The following is a 24,195-nucleotide window of genomic DNA, read 5'->3' on the forward strand; positions in this document are numbered from 1 at the left end:
AGCGCAGGCGGGGCGGAGTTGAAAACGGAGCCGTCAAGACGGACAGCTGGACACTTCGGGACTCAAAGTTGCTGCAGTCATGATGACCGATCACATGGCGTCATCATATTTTTTTGTTATTTTTATTTATAACAACAAAACATTTACAAATAAAACAGAATACAGTCTCTACAAACTGTAGTTCCTTTTTAAACAATAAGAGAGAATTATGAATAAAATATATAACAAATGCATGAGAGAAAATGAGAGGTTAATATAAACATAAAAAACGAACAGGTCTATTAAATACAAAGCAATAAGCATAAATTCTAGGAGTTAAACATCAATCTTTAGGCTAATACTTCTTGTTTGAATCTGCTAAAAAAGGGTTTACATATATGTACATTTATAGATATAAAAATTTCCCATGTAAAAAGCAAAACAAGGTGTTTTGATTAGGTCTTAATAAATGAGACTATTTTGGATAATGAATGAATTTTCAAAAAAGCATTTTAATCCAAAAAGATTGTGTTGAAAAGAACAAAAGGTAAAATAAGTGAGCAATGTAGAAGTTTCCCAGAAAGAGCAGGTCGCCTTTAAACTGCTAGACAGGAAATAAAATATATATTTATATTATAATAATAAAGCCATTTTATAATTATTTAATAAAATAGTTCTTTACTTTAATTTGTTAAGAGAGCTTTAGGGGGGCAGGATCAATGATGATGATTTTCTTATTTCAAGTCTGTAAGACTTATTTGAGTTCATATTTAGGTTATTCACTAAAATATACACTAAAATATATCATTTAAATCGTTCGTGGAGATGAATGCAGTAAATAGTCTGTATAAAAAAGTTAAAAATAAACCTGTGCAAACAAGCTAACCTTTATAACCAGATTATTTAACAAAAGATGATACTGCAGTAAAATATTTGTAGTCTTTTAATAAGCAAGATGTGTGCAGGATAGAGAGGGTGTGAAAAGTGAATTGTTTGTTTTGAAACTTTTGAATCGGAATTTGTCCAATTATAAACCCGAAATACACGTGTTTGTTGTCATGTGGTGAACTTGGCCAATCGTGTAATATCGGTGTCGTCATCAAAGCTCCTGCAGTCGCTCTTCAGAAGCTGCACGGTCTGAGTTTGCCGTCTGATCTCGGAGCGCTGTCGCGGTACTTTGATGCCACATGTGACAGTCACGTGGCGTCGGCGCAGCATCAATCCGGACAAGATTTCTAACCAGAATGCACCGCTTTAAGACAAATTTCGATCGATCTGCGCAGCGCTGCATGAAGTCGAACGCACCTAATAAAAGGTTCAACCTGGGTGTCGCTTTGAGTAGGTGAATTGATGTTCATGACGTTGATTTGATGCTTCTGAAACTGTGCTACATTTATTTTGGTCATGTCTCGCACTAAACAGTTTTGGGATGGTGTACACTTTTTTTGTTTGTTTGTTAAAGTAAAGATTCTACCAGAATTTTCTATGCAAATATTACTACATTAGGGTATTTTAACTAAGGTTTTTGTTATTGTTAGTGTTTTTCAAATAATGTATTTTTTTTTCTTATTTATAGCAAGTTTAATATCCACAAATGCAAATTCTGAAAATCTATCTGTAAATCTTAAGAAAAATTTGGTATTTTATTAATAATTTTTAAAATCAATAAGATTTATGTATTTACTAACATGAGCTAATTATGAACAATACTTTACTGACACTAGTTCAACGTTTACTAATGCATTATTAACAGTCATGTTTGTTAACATAAGTAATGCACTGTGAGTCTACATGAACTATAAATAACTGTATTTTCATTAATGTATGTTCATTGTTCGTTAAAGCTAGTAAATGCATTAAATAATATGAACTAATACAACCTTATTGTAAAGCGTTTCCTTTTTTAAAAGACGTGGCTCACTATATAACGTTGATTTCAGCTAATAAGAAAGCTATGAAGACTGTCAGAATTTGCTCTGGGCTGAAGGTCTTTGTGCAAGTAATCTTACATAAATAACGTTTATAAATGCAAAATACATTAGTGCACTTTCCCTTTTTTCCTTTTTCTCTTATTGTTTTGTTTATTATGTAGTTATTTTGTTGTTCTTTATTGTATTGTGTTATTTTTGTCAATGTCACATGTTGATATTGTATTTTGCACTGTTATGTGTGTTGCTATTAGGCCTGTCACAATAATTAATATATCGACTTATTGCACAACACTTGGACATGACCTCAATCGTTTTTGATGATGCAATATATATTGCCCAAACAAACAAAAACAAAAAATTCTAGCAACATTTTAGCTGATTGTGCAACATCTCCATCTTTATTAGAGGTGTCAGTGTCAGTATGGTTAAAAAACTGTAGCTTTTACTATAAATTACTGTATATTATATATTACATTTTTATGTGGGTGACAACTAAAAATAGAAAATATCGCAGCCTCTGTGTTTACATTGCACTTTTTTTTTGTTAACATTTATTAATATTTATTAGTTTAAGATATACTTAAATGGTCTTAAAATAACAATAATAGTGTTTCAAGACTTAGCTGAGGATTGACTATGAAGCATGTTTGGCATAATGTCCCGATAAGATCCTCGAGCCTGTTTTAAAAATGCCTTAATTGTTTAGTTTAGAAAACCCATACTTTAGTTTTACCAGTTGTTTTGTTTTATAGAACTTAATAATTAATGTTTATGAGTTTGTTTAAACATGCTTTTAAATGATGATTAATGTTTTAATATGGAAATTATTCATAAATCGCTTTCCCTGTCGTATTTATTTTCATAGATATTGTAATAAAGAAATAAGTGTCAAACACGGATAGCTTTTTTATGAGAACAATTGTGTACCTTCATTTCAATCATACTATAAAAGATACAGAACAGTATCATAAGAGGTCTTTTCTGTACCATATAAGGTACAACTTGTACAATAAAACAAAACTGTTCCTTAGAAAACATTTATACCACTGTGTACCTTTTTTTCAGAGAGCGTAAGGTAACACTATATATATATATATATATATATATATATATATATATATATATATATATATATATATATATATATATATATATATGTACCTTCTGAATAATGGTTCAATAGTTAATGTATTCACTAACATGTAATTTGATAGATGTTTGGTATGATGTCCTGATAAGATCCCCATAAGATCCTCGAGCCTGGGGCTCCCTCCTGTTTGCAAGGCCAGAGGGGAGTTTGAGCTGAGGTAGATCTCGAAAACTTTCCTGCTTATTTATGGCTAATAGCGAATCAGGGATTGCTATGGAGAGATATACTACTGACTAAGAGGTCATCAATAGTGCCAATTTGGTTTAGTCACATGACTGTGGGAGGAATCCGAGAAACCTGGGGAAAACCCATGCAAGCACATGGGGAGAACATGTAAACATTGCAGAGAAACGTCGACTGGCCTGGTAAGGACTTCAGCCAGTGATATTCTTGCTGTGAGGTAACAGTGCTAACCACTGGGCCACCATGCTGCCCTATTGAGGAAAAAGGGAAAAGGAGGAATAGGGGTGTAAGAGGGGCATTCTTTAAGACAAATATAGAGCTGCGATCACACTGGACCTTTCTCCCCATAGACTTCAATTCATATGCACACTGTTTGCTGCATTGCAAAGTTCAAGCTTGGTGAACTCTGACCTGCAAAATCGCATTACGTGACTGCGTAAGACCAATTAAATATTAAAACATGACCTCTCTGGACAGGAACCTAAAATATGGACCGATCGCTGGCCTTTTTTAATGTCTAATCATCTTGTTTAATCCCACCCCTTCTTGCAGTGCCATACAACAGTATTTTGCATGCTCAAACTCTAGTGTGACCACAGCATGACTGAGGTAAGGAGCTCTGGTTATTTATGGTAAGCTAGGAATCTTCTGATTGATAAATCATGCATTAGCTAATGCAGGACCAGCTGTGGTCAATCATAAGCATGTGATCCTCTTAAAATTAGTTTACAAATAAACTTCACTTATCGCAGTATATTTTGAAGCAGTATATAGCACAACAAAAATAGATATTGTGACAGGCCTAGTTCCTATTTCCTGCAATATGTTTTTTTAAAGTAGGTTAAGATGTCCACATGTGAACAAAGCAATTACATCTAAATTAAAGCATATTTATAAATAGCATCAAGCTTTTTGTTGTTCTAGAATGCAACAATAACATTTGCTCATTTACTCAGTGTTTTGTTCCACCAAGAAAGCATATTATTTAATGTGACTATTTCCATCACACAAAGTTTATAAGGAGAATCAAAAGAAATAAACATTTGCAAACAACCCATTATTCAAATGTAAATTTTCACCCATATTATAGGTACAAGTTAATAATTTACAGTATGCTGTAACTTCCAGTAATTTCCAGACTTTATGGCTGTTGTAAACTGTATGAGTCACTCAGCCAGCAAATATTTATATATTCCTTCCTGTTCAGTCTGATCTTCAACTCATTCTTTCTCGATCACTATATGTAAAATTAGTTCTGGTTATCAGTTTAGTTTTCTAAAAGATTATAAGCGTACACAACCCTCTTTTGTATGTTTTTCAATTAAAAACAGTTCACTTATTTATCTATTTATTTATTTATTTGTTTGTTTGTTTGCCAAATATATTTATTAACATTTTGTGCACATACAATATCATATACAGTTGAAATCAGAATTATTAAAACCCCTTAAATTTTTTTTCCTTTTTAAAATATTTCCTAAATGATGTTTTACAGAACAATGAAATTTTCACAGTATTTTTTATAATATTTTTTCTTCTGGAGAAGGTCTAATTTGTTTTATTTCCGCTAGAATAAAAGCAGTTTTGAATTTTTTAAAAATCATTTTAAGGTTAAAATTTTTAGCCCCTTTAAGCTTATTTTCTTAGTCCACAGAATAAACCCTCATTATACATTACCTTGCTTAATTACCCTAACCTGCCTAGTTAACCTAATTAACCTAGTTATGCTTTTAAATGTCACTTTAAGCTGTATAGAAGTGTCTTGACTAACAATGAACTACTGTATTTTCATTAACTAACGTTAACTAACATGAACAAATACAGTAGTAGATGTATTGTTCATTGTTTGTTCATGTTGGTAAATGCATTAATTAACATTAACTAATGAATCTTATTGGAAAGTGTGACCAATATTATTTACTGTCATAATTGCCAAGATAAAATAAATCAGTTATTAGAAATGAGTTATTAAAACTATTATGTTTAGAAATGTGTTGCTCTCTCCGTTAAACAGAAATTGGGGAAAAAAATGAACAGGGGGGCTAATAATTCTGACTTTAACTGTATATACAATGTAATGTAATACAACGTTCTGCTTTTTCACAACCCAGAGTTAATGACCATAAAAATGTGGTTTTTGTATAATGTAACCATGATAAAGTAAATTAAATAAATAAATAAAATAACAATTAAAAAATAATTTTAAAAAACATAATAAAAGCAATTAATAAATACGGCTATAGTCCTCTTCTGCTTCAAGATCAATGGGCTATATGCACATGGACTTTTAATTTTAGCCAGCCAGCTTCAGCTTCTTTCCATTATAAAATTGACACGTTTAAGGTCTGATTTCTTCAAAAATCTGTGATCTTCACTGCCTGTTAGATTTACGATATGAAGTGGGTCTCAGACCGGACAAGTAGCACTGCGTTAAATTCCATTTCCCCCGCCATGTCTCTAAAATATGGCTGTTTATTCTACCCCAGTATTTTCAATGGAGTTTCTGTGCTCGCTGATACTGATGGTGCTAGAGTTTACATGGTCTTTCATCTCGTTTTACGCTTAAACTAAATTAATGTTTAAGTCTATTTAATTGAATGTATTTTAATTACATTAAAACATCAATGCTGGAAAAGGAACCTTATGAAATTGAAAATATTCACATTAAGCTTTCACCGGAAGTTTATAATTGACTGAAAAACACTAGCTGTACATTATGTCAACAAAAGTATCCATGTTTTGTAAAAAGATTTATGAAGACCGTCTTAATGAAACTTAATTTTTTCCAACTTTAATCACAAAAATATTTATTTTATTAATCTAACATATGAAGGTGGAGATGTATGTTTCCACATATGGAGAATAAGACCCCTAGCCAATAATGTAGCAAATTTAGCCTAAAAGGAATTCCCAGCAGTGCTGCTAAAGGGTTTGGAGTGCCTGATAAGTTTTTTTTCAAGAGTATCAAACATTTTAAACCCAAACTCTGACAATCTTGGAAAAGACCAAACATGTGAGTGTGACTTGCTGGAGATTTTATTTTTTTTACTTTAAAACTGAAATGAATGGGTATGTTGTAACTGTAACTGAGTCACCTAACATAATTCATATCACCTTTATTTGTATAGCGCTTTTACAATGTAAATTGTGTCAAAGCAGCTTCACATAGAAGATTATAGTAAATTGAAACAGAGTAGTTCTGTTGTCAGTGTTTAAGTTCACTTCAGTTTAGCTCAGTTCAGTGTGATTAATAATCGCTACTGAGAGTCCAAACACTGAAGAGCAAATCCATCGATGCGCAGCTCTACAGATCCCTAGCCATGCAAGCCAGTGGCGACAGCAGCGAGGAAAAAACTTCACCAATTGGCGAAAGTGAAGAATTAAAAAACCTTGAGAGAAACCAGCCTCACTTGGGCACGACCGTTTCTCCTAGACTCATTTGTCCCTGAAGCATCACAGGAATCAGTCTCATGCTCTCCACTCCTCCATGACCACCACAGCAGCTGCATAGGATACGGCCTGGTCCAGGATTATGGAAACCTTGGGATCATCTCGTCGCTGGTCTTGGATCGTATCAGTGGCGCTGCATAGTCTGAGGGCCTCGGGATGAGTATCCCTAGGTGGACATAGAGAATAAAGAGAACAATTAGTGTAGCTGCTCATAGTGTATATAAACAAGATGCAGAAACCTGTGTGGAGCGTATTCATGTATCATACCGCTAAGTAATGCACTGAGTGTAGGCTTTACTAAAAAAGATAGGTCTTTAATCTAGTTTTGAACAGTAAGAGTGTGTCTGAACTTCGAACATTATCAGCAAGGCTATTCCAGAGTTTAGGAGCCATAAATGAGAAGGCTTGACCTCCTTTACTTGAACCATTCTCCTTCGTACTTTCTGGGCAGAAATTGTTCAAATGGATATTCAGAACCTATGCAATTCTTAAAAATATCTTCAAAAAACTTATATAAACATGAATAACAAGCATTTTCTTAGATATAACTTTAGTATCTGTGACACAAATATACAAATTATTAGCTAAGTTAGTTGAACTACTCAGTATTTTGATCGACCAAGAAAGTTTCTTATTTACTAATTTTATTATTTCAATCACACAAAACGAGTCTATATATACACACACACACACACACACACACACACACACACACACACACACACACACACACACACACACACACACACACACACACACATTTATTATATATACATTTGCTCCCATATTATGGAAAAATGTTAATAATTTACAGTACGCAGTAAAGTTATAGATTTTATAGCCTATCGTAAACTGTATGAGCCAGGCAGCCAGTAAATATTGTTTTTCCTGTTCATTCTGTTCTTCACACACACTTCACAACTATATACCTGTCTATGTAGGACTGGTTTGAATTAATCTCACAGATTCAAAAACAGTATTACAGCACATAATGGCTCTTTCTGCATCATCATTAACATAACACTATACACAATCTAGGCGGCACGGTAGCTCAGTGGTTAGCACTGTCGTCTCACAGCAAGAAGGCCGCTGGTTTGAGTCCCGGCTGGGCCAGTTAGCATTTCTGTGAGGAGTTTGCATGTTCTTCCCATTTTGGTGTGGGTTTCCTCCGGGTACTCTGGTTTCCCCCACAGTCCAAAGACATGCGTAATAGATGAATTGAATAAACTAAGTTGGCTATAGTTTATGAGCGTGTATGATTGTTTCCCAGTACTGGGTTGCAGCTTGAATGGCATAAGCTGCTTTAAACATATGTTGAAATAGTTTATGCCGCTATGGCGACCTTTGAATAGAGACTAAGCCGAAGGAAAATGAATAACTGACTGACTGACTGACTGACTGACTGACTGACTGACTGAATGAATGAATGAATGAATGAATGAATGACAATATTTTTTCCCTCTGAGTCTTTCATGTAAAAACAACAGTCTACAGGCTTTTACAGACATTTTGAATCCAGGGACAGTCTTGATCACTTATGTTTTGTTATAAACTGCTCATGGAAATACATTGGTGATTAAAATGATTAAATTGTTATATGCATGGCCACTTTAAGCCACAATGAAGTATTAAAGTTCTACAAATGTATAAACCTCAGTACTTACTTAATTGTAACTTTCTAAGCAAACTGGCAGTCAGATACACTCATTCATTCATTCAGTCATTTATTCAGTCATTCATTTTCTTTTCGGCTTAGTCCCTTTATTATTCAGGGGTTGCCACAGTGGAATGAACCACCAGTCAGATACACTATAAAAAGCAATTTTTTTTGCTCTACTAAAAAAATGTGTAAACCTATTGTGTAAATTTGACAATTCGTCATTGGAAATGTTGTAACTTGGAAGTGTTAAGTAATGCACATACACTCACCGGCCACAGTCCAACTGTTTGGTTACTCACACACATGGCAACAACTCAATGCATTTAGGCATGTATACATGGTCAAGACAATCTTCTGCAGTTTAAACCGACCATCAGAATGGGAAGAGAAAAGTGATTTAAGTGACTTTGAACTTGGCATGGTTGTTGGTGCCAGACTGGCTGGTCTGAGTATTTCAGAAACTGCTAATCTACTGGGATTTTCACACACAACCATCTCTAGAGTGTACAGAGAATGGAGAAAAAGAGAAAATATCCAGTGAGCGGCAGTTCTGAGGGCGCAAATGTCTTGTTGATGCCAGAGGTCAGAGGAGAATGGCCAGACTGGTTTCCCCTGATAGAAAGGCAACAGTAACTCAAATAACCACTCGTTACAACTGAGGTCTGCAGAAGAGCATTTTTGAACACACAACATGTTCAACCTTGAAGCAGATGGGCTACAGCAGCAGAAGACCACACCAGGTGCCACTCCTGTCATTCCAACTGGAAACTAAGGCTACAATTCACACAGGCTCTCCAAAATTAGACAATAGAAGATTGGAGAAATTTTGCCTGATCTGATGAGTCTCGATTTCTACTGCGACATTCGGATGGTAGGGTCAGAATTTGACATCAGCAACATGAAAGCATGGATCCATCCTGCCTTGTATCAATGGTTCAGGCTGCTGGTGGTGGTGTAATGGTGCGGGGGATATTTTCTTGGCACACTTTGGGTCCATTAGTACCAACTGAGCATCATGTCAATGACACAGCCTACCTGAGTATTGTTTCTGACCATGTCCATCCCTTTATGGCCACAGTGTACCCATCTTCTGAAGACTACTTCCAGCAGTATAACGCATCATGTCATAAATCCTGAATCATCTCAGACTGGTTTCTTGAACATGACAATGAGTTCACTGTACACAAATGGCCTCCACAGTCACCAGAACTCAGTCCATTAGAGTGCCTATGTGGTGAAACAGGAGATCTGCATCATGGATGTTCAGCCGACAAATCTGCAACAACTGTGTGATGCTCTCATGTCAATACGGACCAAAATCTCTGAGGAATATTTCCAGTACCTTGTTGAATCTGTCACGAAGGATTAAGGCAGTTCTGAAGGCAAAAGGGGGTCCAACCTTGTACTAGTATACCAAATAAAGTGGCCGGTGAGTGTAGTTCATTGTTTGCTCACATTTACTTGTGGCTTTTTATAGCTTTTTTTGTTTTGTTTTGATTTATCAAAGGATTTTATTTTGTAATGGATTACATACCTTTCCTTTTTAAACCGATTTAAAGTTTCTCAGTTTAGGATCATTTGGATTGATCAAAATGGCTAATTTCACGGCTGGACATTTGGCTGACAGTGACAACTGCTCTGAAATGCTTGCAAACCCCCTTTACATAAAATAATTTGTGAAATACATATTTGCTCACTGGCAAACATAACAAGGACGTTGTAAAAAAATACATCACAATTGCTCAAGCCATTTATTTATATAATTATAAGAAAGCAGCCCAAAGTATTAACAAAATTGAAAAGACACTGAAATGCGCACAGATCTTTGTTTATACAGAAAGAGAGACAGATCAGTGGTAACACCACTTTTATAAAAAGCAAAATATGTGTAATTAATCTCATTTAATCAGTAAAGTAATCTGCATTTTAGTAGAATATGACATTCGCAAAGAATATAAAATAACTACGATTATTTTGTGTGCTCATTTTATCATGCAGCACCAGCAATGTCATCATCCAGAAGTGGCTTTCCATGTTCTAGATCCTCCTGTAAATCCCACACAAAAAAATAACATAAACACACAGAAATAATCAAGATCACAGCGGATTGAACAGTGTGTTTGATGCATTACCTTTGCATTCTCGGTTTTCTTGCACAGAGTTTTCAAAGTCAAAACACAGAGACTGATGGCCACGCAGAGCTGAAGCACCGACAGCACGATCATCATGATATCCAGACCTCCGCAGATCATCTACACATGGGAAAAGATCACGTGTGTCAGCTTATTAAAAGGAAATTTTAATAAAATCATATTCTTAAAAAAAATCCTTACCTTATTGAGATTGTTGTAGTACTCACAGATCACCTGTCTCTGGCTCTCTTCAGGGGTCGGTGTTCTACTCTCATAAGATTGATAATAATAATAAGATCGACAGTATTGATCATGACCATATGAAAGGTCTTTTGCATACAACACAATAGCAGCGATGGCCAGTCCAGCGCTGATCATGTTTATTAGCATTCCTATGATCAGCTGTAAAACACAAATATAACGTTAGACATAGTAAAGAGTACTAAATAAGGCTATCATGATTGTCAATGATGAGACACTTTTATCATACACCTTCCAATTGTTACCATCAAGTCATCGATATTGTGTTGCTAGATGTGTAAGAAATAGGACAAAATGATCATTTATACCTTTAGCAATTACGTTTTTTAATTTCTCCTCTCTCAGTAGTATTTGATGACCAGTAAACTGGATATTTATGTAGATTATGACCATGTTTTTATATGATTTATTTACATAAATGCCAAATGTGGAATTTCAGATGTGTTGGCATGGGTTTCCTTTGGGTGCTTTGGTTTCCCCTACAGTCCAAAGACATGCTCTATAGGTGAGTTGAATAAACTAAATTGGCCATAGTGTATGTGTGTGTGAATGAGAGTGTGTATGGGTGTTTCCCAGTACTGGGTTGCAACTGGAAGAGTAAAGCATATGTTGGATAAGTTGGGGATTCATTCCTCTGTGGTGACCTCTGACAAATCAGGGACTAAGCCGAAGGAAAATGAATGAATGAAATATGTTGATGTACTTCCAATTAAATATTGAGTAGGGGCGGGGCTTTATTTTTGCTCTTCATTCCATCGTAGCAAACTAACAGTAAAGGGGGCGCGGTTACAAATATAATATAGGTGTAAAAATTGTATAATTGAACAAAATTAAAATTACCTATGAATTTTGATCTTTTTTTACAGTGCAAATGTAGAAAATATGTGTGTAAAAAGAGACTGAAATGTCAAATTCTTCTAAACTTACCAGACAAGAAGAGGGAAACTTCGCTACAAGAATACAGACAACGCCAATTCCAAGGACCTAACAGACAACAGCAAAGAAACTTAAACCTTTTTTAAAACAAATATCTATGTGTTCACTTATTAAACTAGACCTAATGAGACCCAAGTCTTACCACACCACCAATCCAAAAGGGTCCCTGGCCCATGTAAAACATGTTTTCATAATATCCAAGGCACATTAACAAAGTCCCCATTGCAATATTGAGGACGCCAATGATCATCTGCACAATCTATGAAACAACAAAATGAGAATTTAGTCAACAGTATGCACAATGACATAGGGTCAATCAAAAGTATTTTATTTGTGATTTTGCATTCACTTATTTATATTTATAGCATATATATAAACAATGTTCGGTGTCACTTTATTTTGATGGTCCCTTTACCACATTTTGTTGAATTTAAGTTACATTGCACCTACATGCCAGCTAGTTTTTTATAATAAGTTAAATGTCTGTTGAAGGAGCAGTATCAGCACATATTAAGCAGACAGTCTACTAATACTCAACTGAGAAGTAGTTGGCATGTGGTTTAAACGCAACTTTTAGTCCACAAAATGTGCAATAGAGACCATCAAAATAAAGTCTTACCCAATGTTATTTTCTTTTTTGTAACATTAAGGTATCTTAAAATACAGCTGAAATTATCACTTGTAAACTCTTTCTCTGGATTTATAATAAATGTTTTTTTTTTATTCTATACAATGTCATTTAAACATTTGTTTAGCAAGAAATCATAATAATAATAATAATAATAGTTTTATAGTATGGTGAGCTCTGCTCTGACAAGCAAGGGCGTAGATTTGCTTTTGATATTGGTGGGGACGGACAGCACAAATTCAGTTTCACACTTTTAAACACATGGATAAAGACTTTAAACACTTAATAATACAAATATCAATTAATGAACGCAGTGGCTATTTGCACTAAGTGTAAATAGCCCGCCTTGTTGGCAGAGGCTATTTACAGTAACTCCGCCAACAGTAGGTTTAACCAAGGTCAAAACTGTTTTGCAGATATGACAGAAATGAAGTCAAACTTTAATCAGTGAATCTTGTAATGCTTTTATTAATGGAGTTATTTAATCCTCTGTTTTAATTCAGTTACTGTTGCTGTACAGTTTTATTTCTTGTTCTTTTCGTCAGTGATTGTGCTTGTCTACAGTAGGTGTTCATCAGTGTCAGAATTCACTCGTTTGGTCATTCACTCTGTTTAGTGGACTATACTATGGTGAGATTTCAGACACTGATTACTTTCTCGAAAACAAAGGTTAGGTCTGTTACAGTTATTTTCTATATTTTGTCCATTTTGAGCTGTTAAACATTTGACAGGGTTTTCACTGTAGATTTTACAGACTTTTACTGTTAAAATCATGGACTTTTTTTACAGATTATACTGTATATATAATAGATATATAATATATAATAGAATATTCTATTTTGTGCTCACGTTAAAGCAGTTGTTCTGGCTAAAATGTTTGTGTATGTAAATTTTAATTTAAAGGTTACTGATGTAACTGTATACACAGACAGCATGTTGAAACAACAAAAAAAGTAAGTAAGTTAAATTATACTCCTAAGTAGCACTTATTAATGAGCAAGTTGTTTCGATTAATCAAATATATTAAGTTCCATTCACTCAAAAACTATAAAAAGTCACACAAACTCAAACTATTTGAGTTAGTAGAACTGTTTTAGAAAATTAAGTTCATGCAACTCAATCAATTTAATTATATTGAACATTTTGGTTTACTGTGTATAGTGTAAATACCATGTTTTAACTAAATGGCATAAACCAAATAATAAAATCTAGTTTATCAAGTCCTATAGTGCAGTGTATGAATACTTTTTAGTGTAAATAGCATACTTTTAGTAACACTGCAATAGCATCTACCTTCTATAAACACTAAAAGTTTAAATGGCATACACTTTCTATAAGCACTGAGTGCAAAAAGCATCTACCATACTTTATGTTGCTATATTGTGTAGCATCTGATGCTGTTTCAACTTAGTGTAAATATCATCTCTTGCTATTTGCACTTAGTGTAAATAGCTGCTGCCGTTAATAAAGCACGTCCTGTGCTGCAAAATTCAATTTACTGCAATCTGACTTTGAGGAGGGATGAATGTGCAGAAATTTAGAGAGGTATGTGATGCAATTCAACCATTATATCCCTATTGTCTATTTTATATGTCTATGGGTTTAACCCTTTGAGCACATGTAGATTTCTAAGAGTTGACAGAGCATTATTTTTTTTAAGGCGATTAAATTATTGATGGGAACATTTCAGTAATTGCTGGATATTAGCGGGGACACGTCCCCTCTGACCATGCCAATTCTACACCCTTGCTGACATGCACTTTCCCTTTGGGGTCTAAATTAAACTAAAACTAAACTACACATAACGTGTTTATATTAATTTTACACAGAATGTTTTTCTTGACCCTAAATTACAATATTTTTATTTGATATTACAAATATTAACATTTTACTCAAACCCCCCATTAATAAAGTCAGTAATCTCTTAATTTAAAAAAGTTGTCCACAGGTAAAACCAAAGTACAACTAAGCTGAAACATTACTGAATGTTGTAAAAATATTTTTATTCACCTCACACCTTTTGCATTGTATTTTAAAATAAATCAATCTAAAGTAACCTTAAAGACAAAACAAAAAAACTAGACAATATCAGAAACTGACCCCGAGACCAATATGGATGTTCGCCAGCTTTCCAATCATAATCCGAGACACAGAGCACACTGGACTGTAGCACAGATAACCCAGAATCTGGCACAGTACGGGCCATTTACTCTTTGGGTTTGAGTTGACCATGACGATCGTCAAACCTTCGTCCTGAGATATGGTCAGAGGCATGTTGTAGACAGGTGTGTTGAACTTCCCACAGGTAACAACTGCCGAATCTCCCGTTTCAGTACTGCAAGAAACAATTTACCCTAAGTACAACAAATGGTCACTTTTGCAGGAGGGCCATCTCTGTATATTTATTATACCAGAAGAAAACAGTAACACTTTCAAAAAGAATCAAAGTTAAGCATTTTAACTATTAAGATAGCATGTAAATGCCATATTAACTAATTTAATTGATTATTAAAATCATAATTGCAGAATTAAACGATTTAGTTCACCCAAGAATTAATATTCACTCGTTATTTACTCACTCCCAAAGTGGTTCCAAACCATTTTTAGTTTCTGTTGAACACAAATGAAGATATTTTGAAGAATGTTGCAAACTGGTACCCATTCACATCGATAGAAGGAAAAACAACATTCAGACCCGTAGCCAGCATTTTAAAAGGAGAGGCTACATTTTTGTCAAAGTGCTTATCATACAATTTAATGTTTACAAAAATGTGTTTATTTACAAATGTGCATTTAAAATGTAAAAATAATGTATTAAGATTAGAATTTTAAATTAAACCTTTTGAATAAAGAAAAATAATATTTTTTTTAATTGCTAATTTATTATCATCCATCATTAAAAAAAACTATTAGGAATCTGTTGTAAACTTTTTAAATTCAAAACCTCTAGGCAAACAACAAACTGGCCAGCTCATTTCCTTACTCCGAATTTGTCCATTTAAATAATAATTAATAATTACATTTGTCTTAAAGCTTTCTTCTATCGGTTATTTTCAACAATTTATAATGACATACTGTCAAAAATCTGACAAATGAGCTCACGAATGGGCCAAATCTGGACTTTTTCTGACATTTCTTCAAAATATCTTCTTTTGTGTTCAACAGAAGTGTAAATTATGACAGTTTTTTTATTTTAGGCTGAACTACCCCTTTAACATTTGAAATCTCCGTAACTTCCTATGAATTTTATAGAAAGTTTGTGCAACAGTCCTAATGTATTTTTTATGAACCACAGGTTTTTTCATCACTCTTAACATCGTTGTCCTATTTTGCTCAGTTTTGTGGAAAATGTAGTTTATCATCTTTAAAACAAAGTGTTAGGTTAAACTCACCTTTTATGGCACGTCTGTATGGCACGTCTCAGTCGGTCCACAGTGAATATGACATGACTCTGCTTCTGTTTTATTGCCTATTTTTTGAAGGAGTGGTCTCAGTTTTTCCCAGCAATAGATTCTTTGTAAATATAAATAGACGAGGGGTCAAATGTCCACGACCTGAATTGCTGTTTTGTATGCTGAACGCAACTTTTATCCTCACAGCACAATATTAAGGGTAATTCTTCAACTACAGGCACTTTTATTTCCTTTGATCATAAATCCAAAAATATATAGAATTTTGTTCAAAATCCTCTTTCTTAGTCAAACTAACTATAATAAACCTACTTTAAAATAAATTACCTTTCTATTATATTTTCCCATATTATTCAACCTCCTTTTAGGGCTCAAAATCACTGTTTTCACCTTGCCGCACACCCAGAGTTTTAAACTTCAACAATGAAAATAACATTTTAAAATATTATCTGGTATCTATTAATGTATCTTAATTAAGCACTAGTGAAATAATTTAAATATTTTATAATTATTAATGAGAGACTGTTATCAATATAACTTTTTATAGAAAATATAGCTGTCGCACAGTATCAGTGTCATTTCCACCACAACACTGTCGTGTTGCTTTAGAAAGTTTGTGTGAAAGACTATTTCGGTGGTTTCCATGAAAATGAATAGTGCCATCTGAGAACATCTTCAAGATGGAGGGAATTTCATTTTTTTATCAACAACACTTGAAGCAAAATCAAGATAAATATTGCTTGATAAGGAAAAAAAAATATCTACATCATTTCCAAACAAGTTGTACATTCAAAAATGTTTTTATAAAACCAAACAAAATTAAGGTGAATAAGAGTGTTTTGTAGACATGAAAGGCTAGTAGTAATACAAAACTAATCGCTGAAGCTATTTTTCATTTTTTCACAATAAACTGTTGAAATGTCATTTCCTGCACTGTCATTCCCATCACCACACACATTTTTTAACAAATATTTAAAAAGTTCTCATCACATAATAAAAGTGTATTCCCAATGTATAAGTTCATGCTCTATTTAATAAACAAATTCAGTTTATTTATTTTCTAATAAGCTCTTAACCAAAATAATATTTAATTTTAGAGTGTGACAGGTGTACAATTCAGCATACAACTGATTTATTTCATTGACAAATGTATAATTATTATATATTGTGGAAAGATTGGTTAAACTAGATACAAAAATGATCTCAGACAATGTTGGACTGCCATAATTTAATTCATTTTGAAAAAAAAAAAGTTGTATAATAAGATGTGGTGTAATTTGTTTAGTTCACGATGAAAAAATGTTCCTCTTCTAATCTACGTTTGTCCTCTTACAGATCTCAAAACTAGACATATTGTTTAAACTTATGAGGCTGTGTTAAGTTAATTTTGAACAAGTTTAAAAAAAAGGCTAAAAGTGCCCAAAGTTGAAGAATGGCCCTTAAATATTATCTACAGCAGTGGTTCTCAAAGTTTTTTCATCAAGTACCACCTCAGAAAAAAATAGTCTCTCCAAGTACCCCCAAAATGAGCAGCATTGAAATACAGTAGCGTAGTAGGCCCAGTAAAGCAGCTACAACTCTGCAAAGTTAAAAAAAACTGTGGCAGATTACCTCAGAAATATAGGCTATATGTCACATATGGCATATTATATACATCTATTTTGATAAATTCTGAAATGTGTTTAGCATGTACATGGCATATTTCATTCCTCTGCGTACAACTAGAAGGAAGCCTGTGTACCACTAGTGTACACGTACCACAGTTTGAGAACCATTGATCTACAGTATGTACAGTACAATATACATTTGGGAAATGTCGTTTTTGTGCATGTTTTCTGAACATTACAAAACAAGTAGCATATAAGCAACATTATACTGTTTGACATTTTATTGTTTCTTTGTGGTAACTTACTGGCAGCCATAAGTTACCTCAACTTACATGCAAATTTGTTTTACAGTAGCAGGGCCCCGCTGCAATTTCATTTTTGTTTTTAAAGAAAATAGCCTTAACGCAACTTCTTTATATGGTAAAATCCTCTTTACAACATTTCAATTTAACAGTAGGACAATTTTTACGGTAGTTTTGTTGTAATTCATTTACATTTTACTCTAGCAGTACAAAACCTTTATTTTTAGTATTTATTATCAGAGTTGGGTGTAATGTGTTCCACAGCATTAATGCGTTACTGTATTCTAATTTCATTTTGGGGGAACACAGCAATGTATCAGATCACTTTTTAAATTTGTGTAATCTGATTACAGTTCCTAAAGTCAGTGTAATTGCGTCTTATGTTACAATTACAGTTTTTAGAAGAAAAAAAAACTTATTTTATATCACATTTTCTACGTCAATGTCAGGTAATAAGCATGCGCTTTTAAATTGCTGGAGAACGTGGGCTGAAATGGTTGCCGTCGAGAGTGGCTGCTTCTTTAAGTGAAAATGCAGATATCAGTTTGATTTCATGGAATGATAAAACAAAAATATGTTAAATGCTGTCTATGTTCACACTCTAAAGAACTTTTAACTTGACCAGTAACTTGTTCAAGCACTTAAACAGAAAGCATTCTAGGACAATACTCGCCAAGGAGGACACCGGCGCCCAAAACTCGGCGGCCCAACTCAACCTAAACAGGTTAAATTGGATTTTTGTGCAGGATCAGGAGTGAAGATATTTTCTGAATGTGAAGTGTAGCTGCTTATGGGGCTGTTCACATATTGCGCATGCTCGCATTTTCCAGGCGCACCAGTTAAAAACCGCGACCGGTTAGCTTGATATTTTAAATGGAAAATACACATTTCGGTAAACTAACTACCTCAGACAGACCAGCCTGATCTCACAAAAAAACGTAAGTATTTTACTTTTTGCCATTTTAGTGGCTAAGTTCAGTCGTACGAAATTGTACTATTTTAAAAAGGAGGCGTGGCACCTAACCCCACCCCTAAACCCAACTGTCATTGGAGGATGAGCAAATCGTACTAAATTGTACGAATTAGATCGTACGAAATCATACGAGTTACCCACTAAATCGAAAAGTTACGAATTGCCGTGAGATTGTGATGGACAAACACACAACACCCAAATACTGCCATGCTTTTTTATATGGATGTCAATAATTACAGGTATCCAGTTTTCTTTTAAATGTCTTATTTTGGGTTAACAAAACGGCAAACAAGTTTGAAACAAGTGAATGATGAGAGTGTTTTAAGTTTTGGGTAAACTCTTTAAATATTTTAAGTATGTCAAGCTGCTGTGATCAACCCATTATAATATTTTTCAGTGAATATTAAACTACTTCATTTTGTATTTTATAGATATATTTACTTTTTAAAAAGTAACTACAAAGTAAAGTAATTAGTAATGTGACTACTTTTTAGATTAAGTGACTACTAATGTAATCAGATTACAGTTTTCCAGACAGTAATTTGTACTCTATTACTTTTTTAAAGTAAATTACCCAACACTGTTTCTTATTAAATTTAAGCTATATTAAATATTTAAAATATTATATTAAATCTAAACAAGTGACTAGTTTTTTATATCAACTGTCTTTTCTCTTGATTACTTTGATCACAGTAGAATATCGCAAACTCCGAATATTCAGTAAGTTGCTGTAAAAGTTTTAAAATGACCCACAATGCAGTGCATTCAATTGTAAAGAATTGTTGTAAATGAGGGCGATGCCAACCCTCTTGTGCACCACCAGAGGGAACCATCGCCAGAATTCTGATTCGACTCACGGACTCAAAATCCCATAAGCCCTGCTACCTGGCACTGATTACGGTCCAGGTGCAACTCATCAGCTCTCGTGTATATATACCACACTCACGCTCCGGTTCATTGCGAAGTCTTGATTTGCCTGGCTGTCATTTCTGAGCGTTCCATACTCCCTGCTTCGGACTGATCTGTGTTTCTGACCCTGTGCTTGTTCTACGATTACGAAAGACATCTGCCTGCCCCTGATCTCCAGCCTGTTATTCTGACCAGTAAGATATCTGCCTGCCTTTGAACTTTTGCCTGTCCCACGTTCTGTCTCCTGGATTGCCCCTTTGTGTTTGTTTGTATGTGTGCTCTTAATAAAGCTTGCAAATGGATTCAATGCCTTCTGACTTATCACAACAGAAGACTTCGCCACTACAGAATCCAGCAGCTTTAGCACAAGTCTCGACTGAACTTTCCGCTCAAGCCACTCAGTTAGCCACCCATCATCAACAACTCACCCATCTAACTTCTCTCACGGAGGAACTGGTGAGAGCTATGCAGCAACTCCGTCATCCGAATCCTGCAGTTACCCCGCCTGCTACCATGACAGCTTCTCAACCAACGCATGTCTCCAATGCTCCGGCTACCGTAAGTCCCCGATTAGCTTTTCCTGAAAAGTTTGATGGGTCACCTTCTCGCTGCAAAGGCTTCTTATTGCAATGCAAACTATTTGTTAACCAACAACCTGCATTATATCCCACTGATTCTAGTCGGGTGGCTTTTGTATGCAACCTGTTAACGGGGAAAGCGCTGGAATGGGCTACAGCGATATGGAAGGAGGAGGAATGTAACTATCCCACATTTGAAACTTTTCTCAAGCAATTTCGGGAAGTGTTCGAGCACCCAGCAGATGGGAGAAGCCCCGGTGAGCAGTTACTTTCTCTTACACAGGGGCGTAACACAGCTGCAGAATACGCCCTGTCATTTCGCACTCTCGCCGCTCAAACTAACTGGGTTGAAGATACACTGAAGACACTATTCAGACGGGGTCTGAATACCAATCTACAATCTGAATTGGCTTGCCGTGACGAAGGAAAGAAATTGAACGAACTCATTGAACTTACCATCCGTCTTGATCATCTGATTCGCAGCCGTAGAAATCCTCGCACACAGCTCCATGTTTCAAGTGACACGCCCCCTGATGAACCCATGCAACTGGGTTTCACCCGTCTCACCCATGAAGAAAGAATGCATCGATTGCAAAATCATCTATGCCTGTACTGCGGTCAATCAGGGCACAGGAAATCCACCTGCAGCGTACGACCTCAGACACCAGTTCAATCGGTGAGTCCTTCCCATGTTCCTGCACTTTTCAGTGTACTGATTCCTGTGATTATTAAATTTGATAAAAGAATGATTAATACTACGGCTCTTGTCGACTCTGGATCTGCCGGAAACTTTATATCTAAGAAATTTGCTTTATGTCACGAACTATCTCTCAGCTCATATGATTCCTGTCTTGCAGTGGAAGCACTAGACGGTCGTCCTGTGGGTGAAGGACGCATCCGTATGATTACGAATAAGCTACAGTTACAAGTTGGTGTTTTACACATTGAAGAAATGCAATTCTACATTATTGATTCAGTTAATCATCCACTGGTGTTGGGACTGCCCTGGTTAAGGCGACATGATCCTCATATCTCCTGGAGGGACGGACAGATATTACAGTGGAGTGAGTCATGCATGAAACAGTGCATCCAGCCCATTCATAAAATTCCATTACGAACCACCAATGTGTTACCTGAACTCGTTGATGAACTAATCCCCATTGAGTACCATGACTTACATGAAGCTTTTAGCAAACAAAAAGCTACTCAACTTCCCCCACATCGACCAAGTGATTGTGCTATTGAGTTAATTCCAGGTTCAAGTCCTCCAACGGGTCGAATATTCCCTCTGTCACAACCTGAGCACAAGGCAATGTCTGAATATTTCGACGAGGAATTGGCCAAAGGTTTCATCCGGCCTTCTACATCTCCTGCTTCAGCTGGATTCTTCTTTGTAAAGAAGAAAGATGGCAGTTTACGTCCCTGTATTGATTACCGAGGGCTCAATGAAATCACCGTAAAATTCCGCTATCCATTACCCCTCGTACCTCCTGCCCTGGAACAATTAAGAAAGGCTAGATATTATACCAAGCTTGATCTTCGCAGTGCATATAACCTTGTCAGAATCCGTGCTGGTGACGAGTGGAAGACCGCGTTTTCCACCACTAGGGGGCACTATGAGTACACGGTAATGCCCTTCGGCCTGTCAAACTGTCCATCCGTGTTCCAATCTTTTATGAACGATGTCTTTCGGGATATGCTGGATCGCTGGGTCATCATTTACATCGACGACATTCTCATATATTCAAACACGATGAAGGAACATGTTGAACATGTACGTATGGTGTTGCAACGCATGATTCAACATCGTCTGTACGCCAAATTAGAGAAGTGTGAATTTCACCAGACACAGATCGCCTTTTTGGGATACGTCATCAGTGCAGAAGGGATTACCATGGATGATACGAAGGTACAGGCAGTTCAACGATGGCCGTTACCCCAGAATCTCAAGGAGTTGCAGCGATTTCTAGGTTTTGCCAACTTCTATAGACGGTTTATCAGAGGCTTTAGTTCAATAGCCGCACCATTAACAGCCATGACCAAACGAAATTCCCACAAACTATCCTGGTCCTCTGAAGCACGCCAAGCATTTAGCGATCTGAAGACTCAATTCACCACAGCTCCTATTCTCCGTCATCCCAACCCAGACCTACCTTTCATTGTGGAAGTGGATGCATCCAACACAGGAGTCGGTGCTGTGTTATCTCAACGTCAGGGTCAACCATCCAAAATGTATCCATGTGCCTTCTTCTCCCGTAAATTGACCAGCGCAGAACGAAACTATGATGTGGGAAATCGCGAATTACTGGCAATGAAATTAGCCCTGGAAGAATGGAGACACTGGCTGGAGGGGGCTAGTCAGCAATTCACCATATTAACTGACCACAAGAATCTGGAATATCTTCGCTCAGCCAAACGTCTAAATCCCAGACAAGCTCGTTGGGCTTTGTTCTTCACCAGATTCGACTTCATTGTCACCTATAGACCAGGGAGTAAAAATAGTAAGGCAGATGCACTATCCAGGCTATCAGAGGATAAAACCCCAATTAGTGATGAAACCATTATTCCTACGAACTTACTAGTGGCTCCAGTACAGTGGGACATACTTACCGAGATCCAAGAGGCCAACCGAGAAAACAACCCTCCAGTAGACTGTCCGAATCACCTGATTTTTGTACCCAATAACATACGTACCAGATTACTGACCCATATTCATGACACTCCCAGTTCGGGGCATCCAGGCATCACTGCAACTTTGGAGTTAGTCAAAGCCCGTTTCTGGTGGCCGTCCCTCACGAAGGATGTAATTAATTATGTTCAGAAATGTAAAATTTGCCAAAGCACGAAGGCATCTCACCAAACCCCTGCTGGCCTGTTACAACCACTACCGGTTCCGCAACGGCCCTGGTCCCATATAGCGGTGGACTTCATTACGGATCTCCCTGTTTCCCAGAACAACACAGTCATTCTCACGGTGGTTGATCGTTTCTCCAAGGCTTGTCGCCTAATACCGTTGCCCAAATTGCCCTCTGCCTTTGAAACCGCAGAAGCCCTGTGCAATCATGTATTTCGAATGTTTGGCTTACCTGATGATATCGTCTCAGACAGGGGATCCCAATTCACTTCCCGGGTATGGTCCGCTCTCTGTAAAAATCTAAATATTAATGTTAGTCTCACCTCAGGGTACCATCCTCAATCCAACGGCCAAACTGAACGTACGAATCAAGAAGTCATTCGATTTCTACGTTCCTACTGTCATCAGCAACAGCACGACTGGAGTCGCTATCTGATGTGGGCAGAATATGCACAAAATTCATTAATAAAGCCAGCCACGGGTATTACGCCATTCAAATGTATTCTTGGCTACCAACCACCCCTGTTTCCATGGTCCGGAGAACCCACTGAGTTACCTGCTGTCACGGATTGGCTGCAACGGAGTGAGGATGTCTGGAACCAGGCTCACAGACATCTCATGAGGGCAGTCAGGAGGAGAGAGATTCAGGCGAACCGTCACCGACGCCAGGGACCCACGTATCAACCGGGGCAGTGGGTGTGGTTGTCGACACGAGACCTTCGTCTGAGATTGCCCTGCCGCAAACTCAGTCCCAGGTATGTAGGGCCATTCAAAATTGTACGCCAGATTACTCCAGTGTCTTTTCGCTTAGCCTTGCCTAATCATTATCGTATTTCTCCTACTTTCCACATGTCATTACTCAAACCCGCTGGTGGTCCACGAGAGGAGGCGGTTGAGGAGGAATCGGAAACCAGGACCCCTCCACCTGTCATGATCGAGGGCGAGGAAGCTTACCTCGTTCGAGAAGTGCTGGACTCTCGACGTCGGGGTGGCGCCCTCCAATATCTGGTGGACTGGGAAGGGTACGGTCCAGAGGAACGGTCCTGGGTGAATGCTAGAGATATTCTAGACCCAACTCTCACGGAAGAGTTTCATCAAAGGTTCCCAGAGAAACCAGCCCCCCGACAGCGCGGTAGACCCCGGCGTCAGGTGCCTTCTCGCTTCAGGAGCCGCTCGCAGGAGGGGGGTTCTGTTGTAAATGAGGGTGATGCCAACCCTCTTGTGCACCACCAGAGGGAACCATCGCCAGAAT

General features: G+C 36.5%; 2 protein-coding genes across 5 annotated transcripts in view; one reads left to right on the forward strand and one right to left on the reverse strand.

Moving 5' to 3' along the window:
• Positions 1-24,195, forward strand: part of LOC147840416 (uncharacterized) — a 976,031-nt gene that overhangs the window by 765,697 nt on the left and 186,139 nt on the right. The window lies entirely within an intron of this gene.
• tmem176l.2 (transmembrane protein 176l.2) lies at positions 10,091-18,503 on the reverse strand. Of its 3 annotated transcripts, XM_087284825.1 has the most exons (8): positions 18,303-18,503; positions 15,703-17,299; positions 14,411-14,645; positions 11,825-11,941; positions 11,674-11,730; positions 10,687-10,887; positions 10,486-10,605; positions 10,091-10,400 (listed from the first exon to the last, which is right to left on the reverse strand). In XM_087284825.1, exons 3-8 carry the CDS (start codon positions 14,582-14,584, stop codon positions 10,344-10,346), a joined length of 726 nt encoding a protein of 241 aa, XP_087140951.1. In that variant the 5' UTR covers positions 14,585-14,645; positions 15,703-17,299; positions 18,303-18,503; the 3' UTR covers positions 10,091-10,343.

The sequence above is a fragment of the Danio rerio genome, chromosome 16 (genome assembly GCF_052040795.2).
Source record: "Danio rerio strain M-AB ecotype USA chromosome 16, GRCz13ab, whole genome shotgun sequence".
Classification (NCBI taxonomy): domain Eukaryota; kingdom Metazoa; phylum Chordata; class Actinopteri; order Cypriniformes; family Danionidae; genus Danio; species Danio rerio.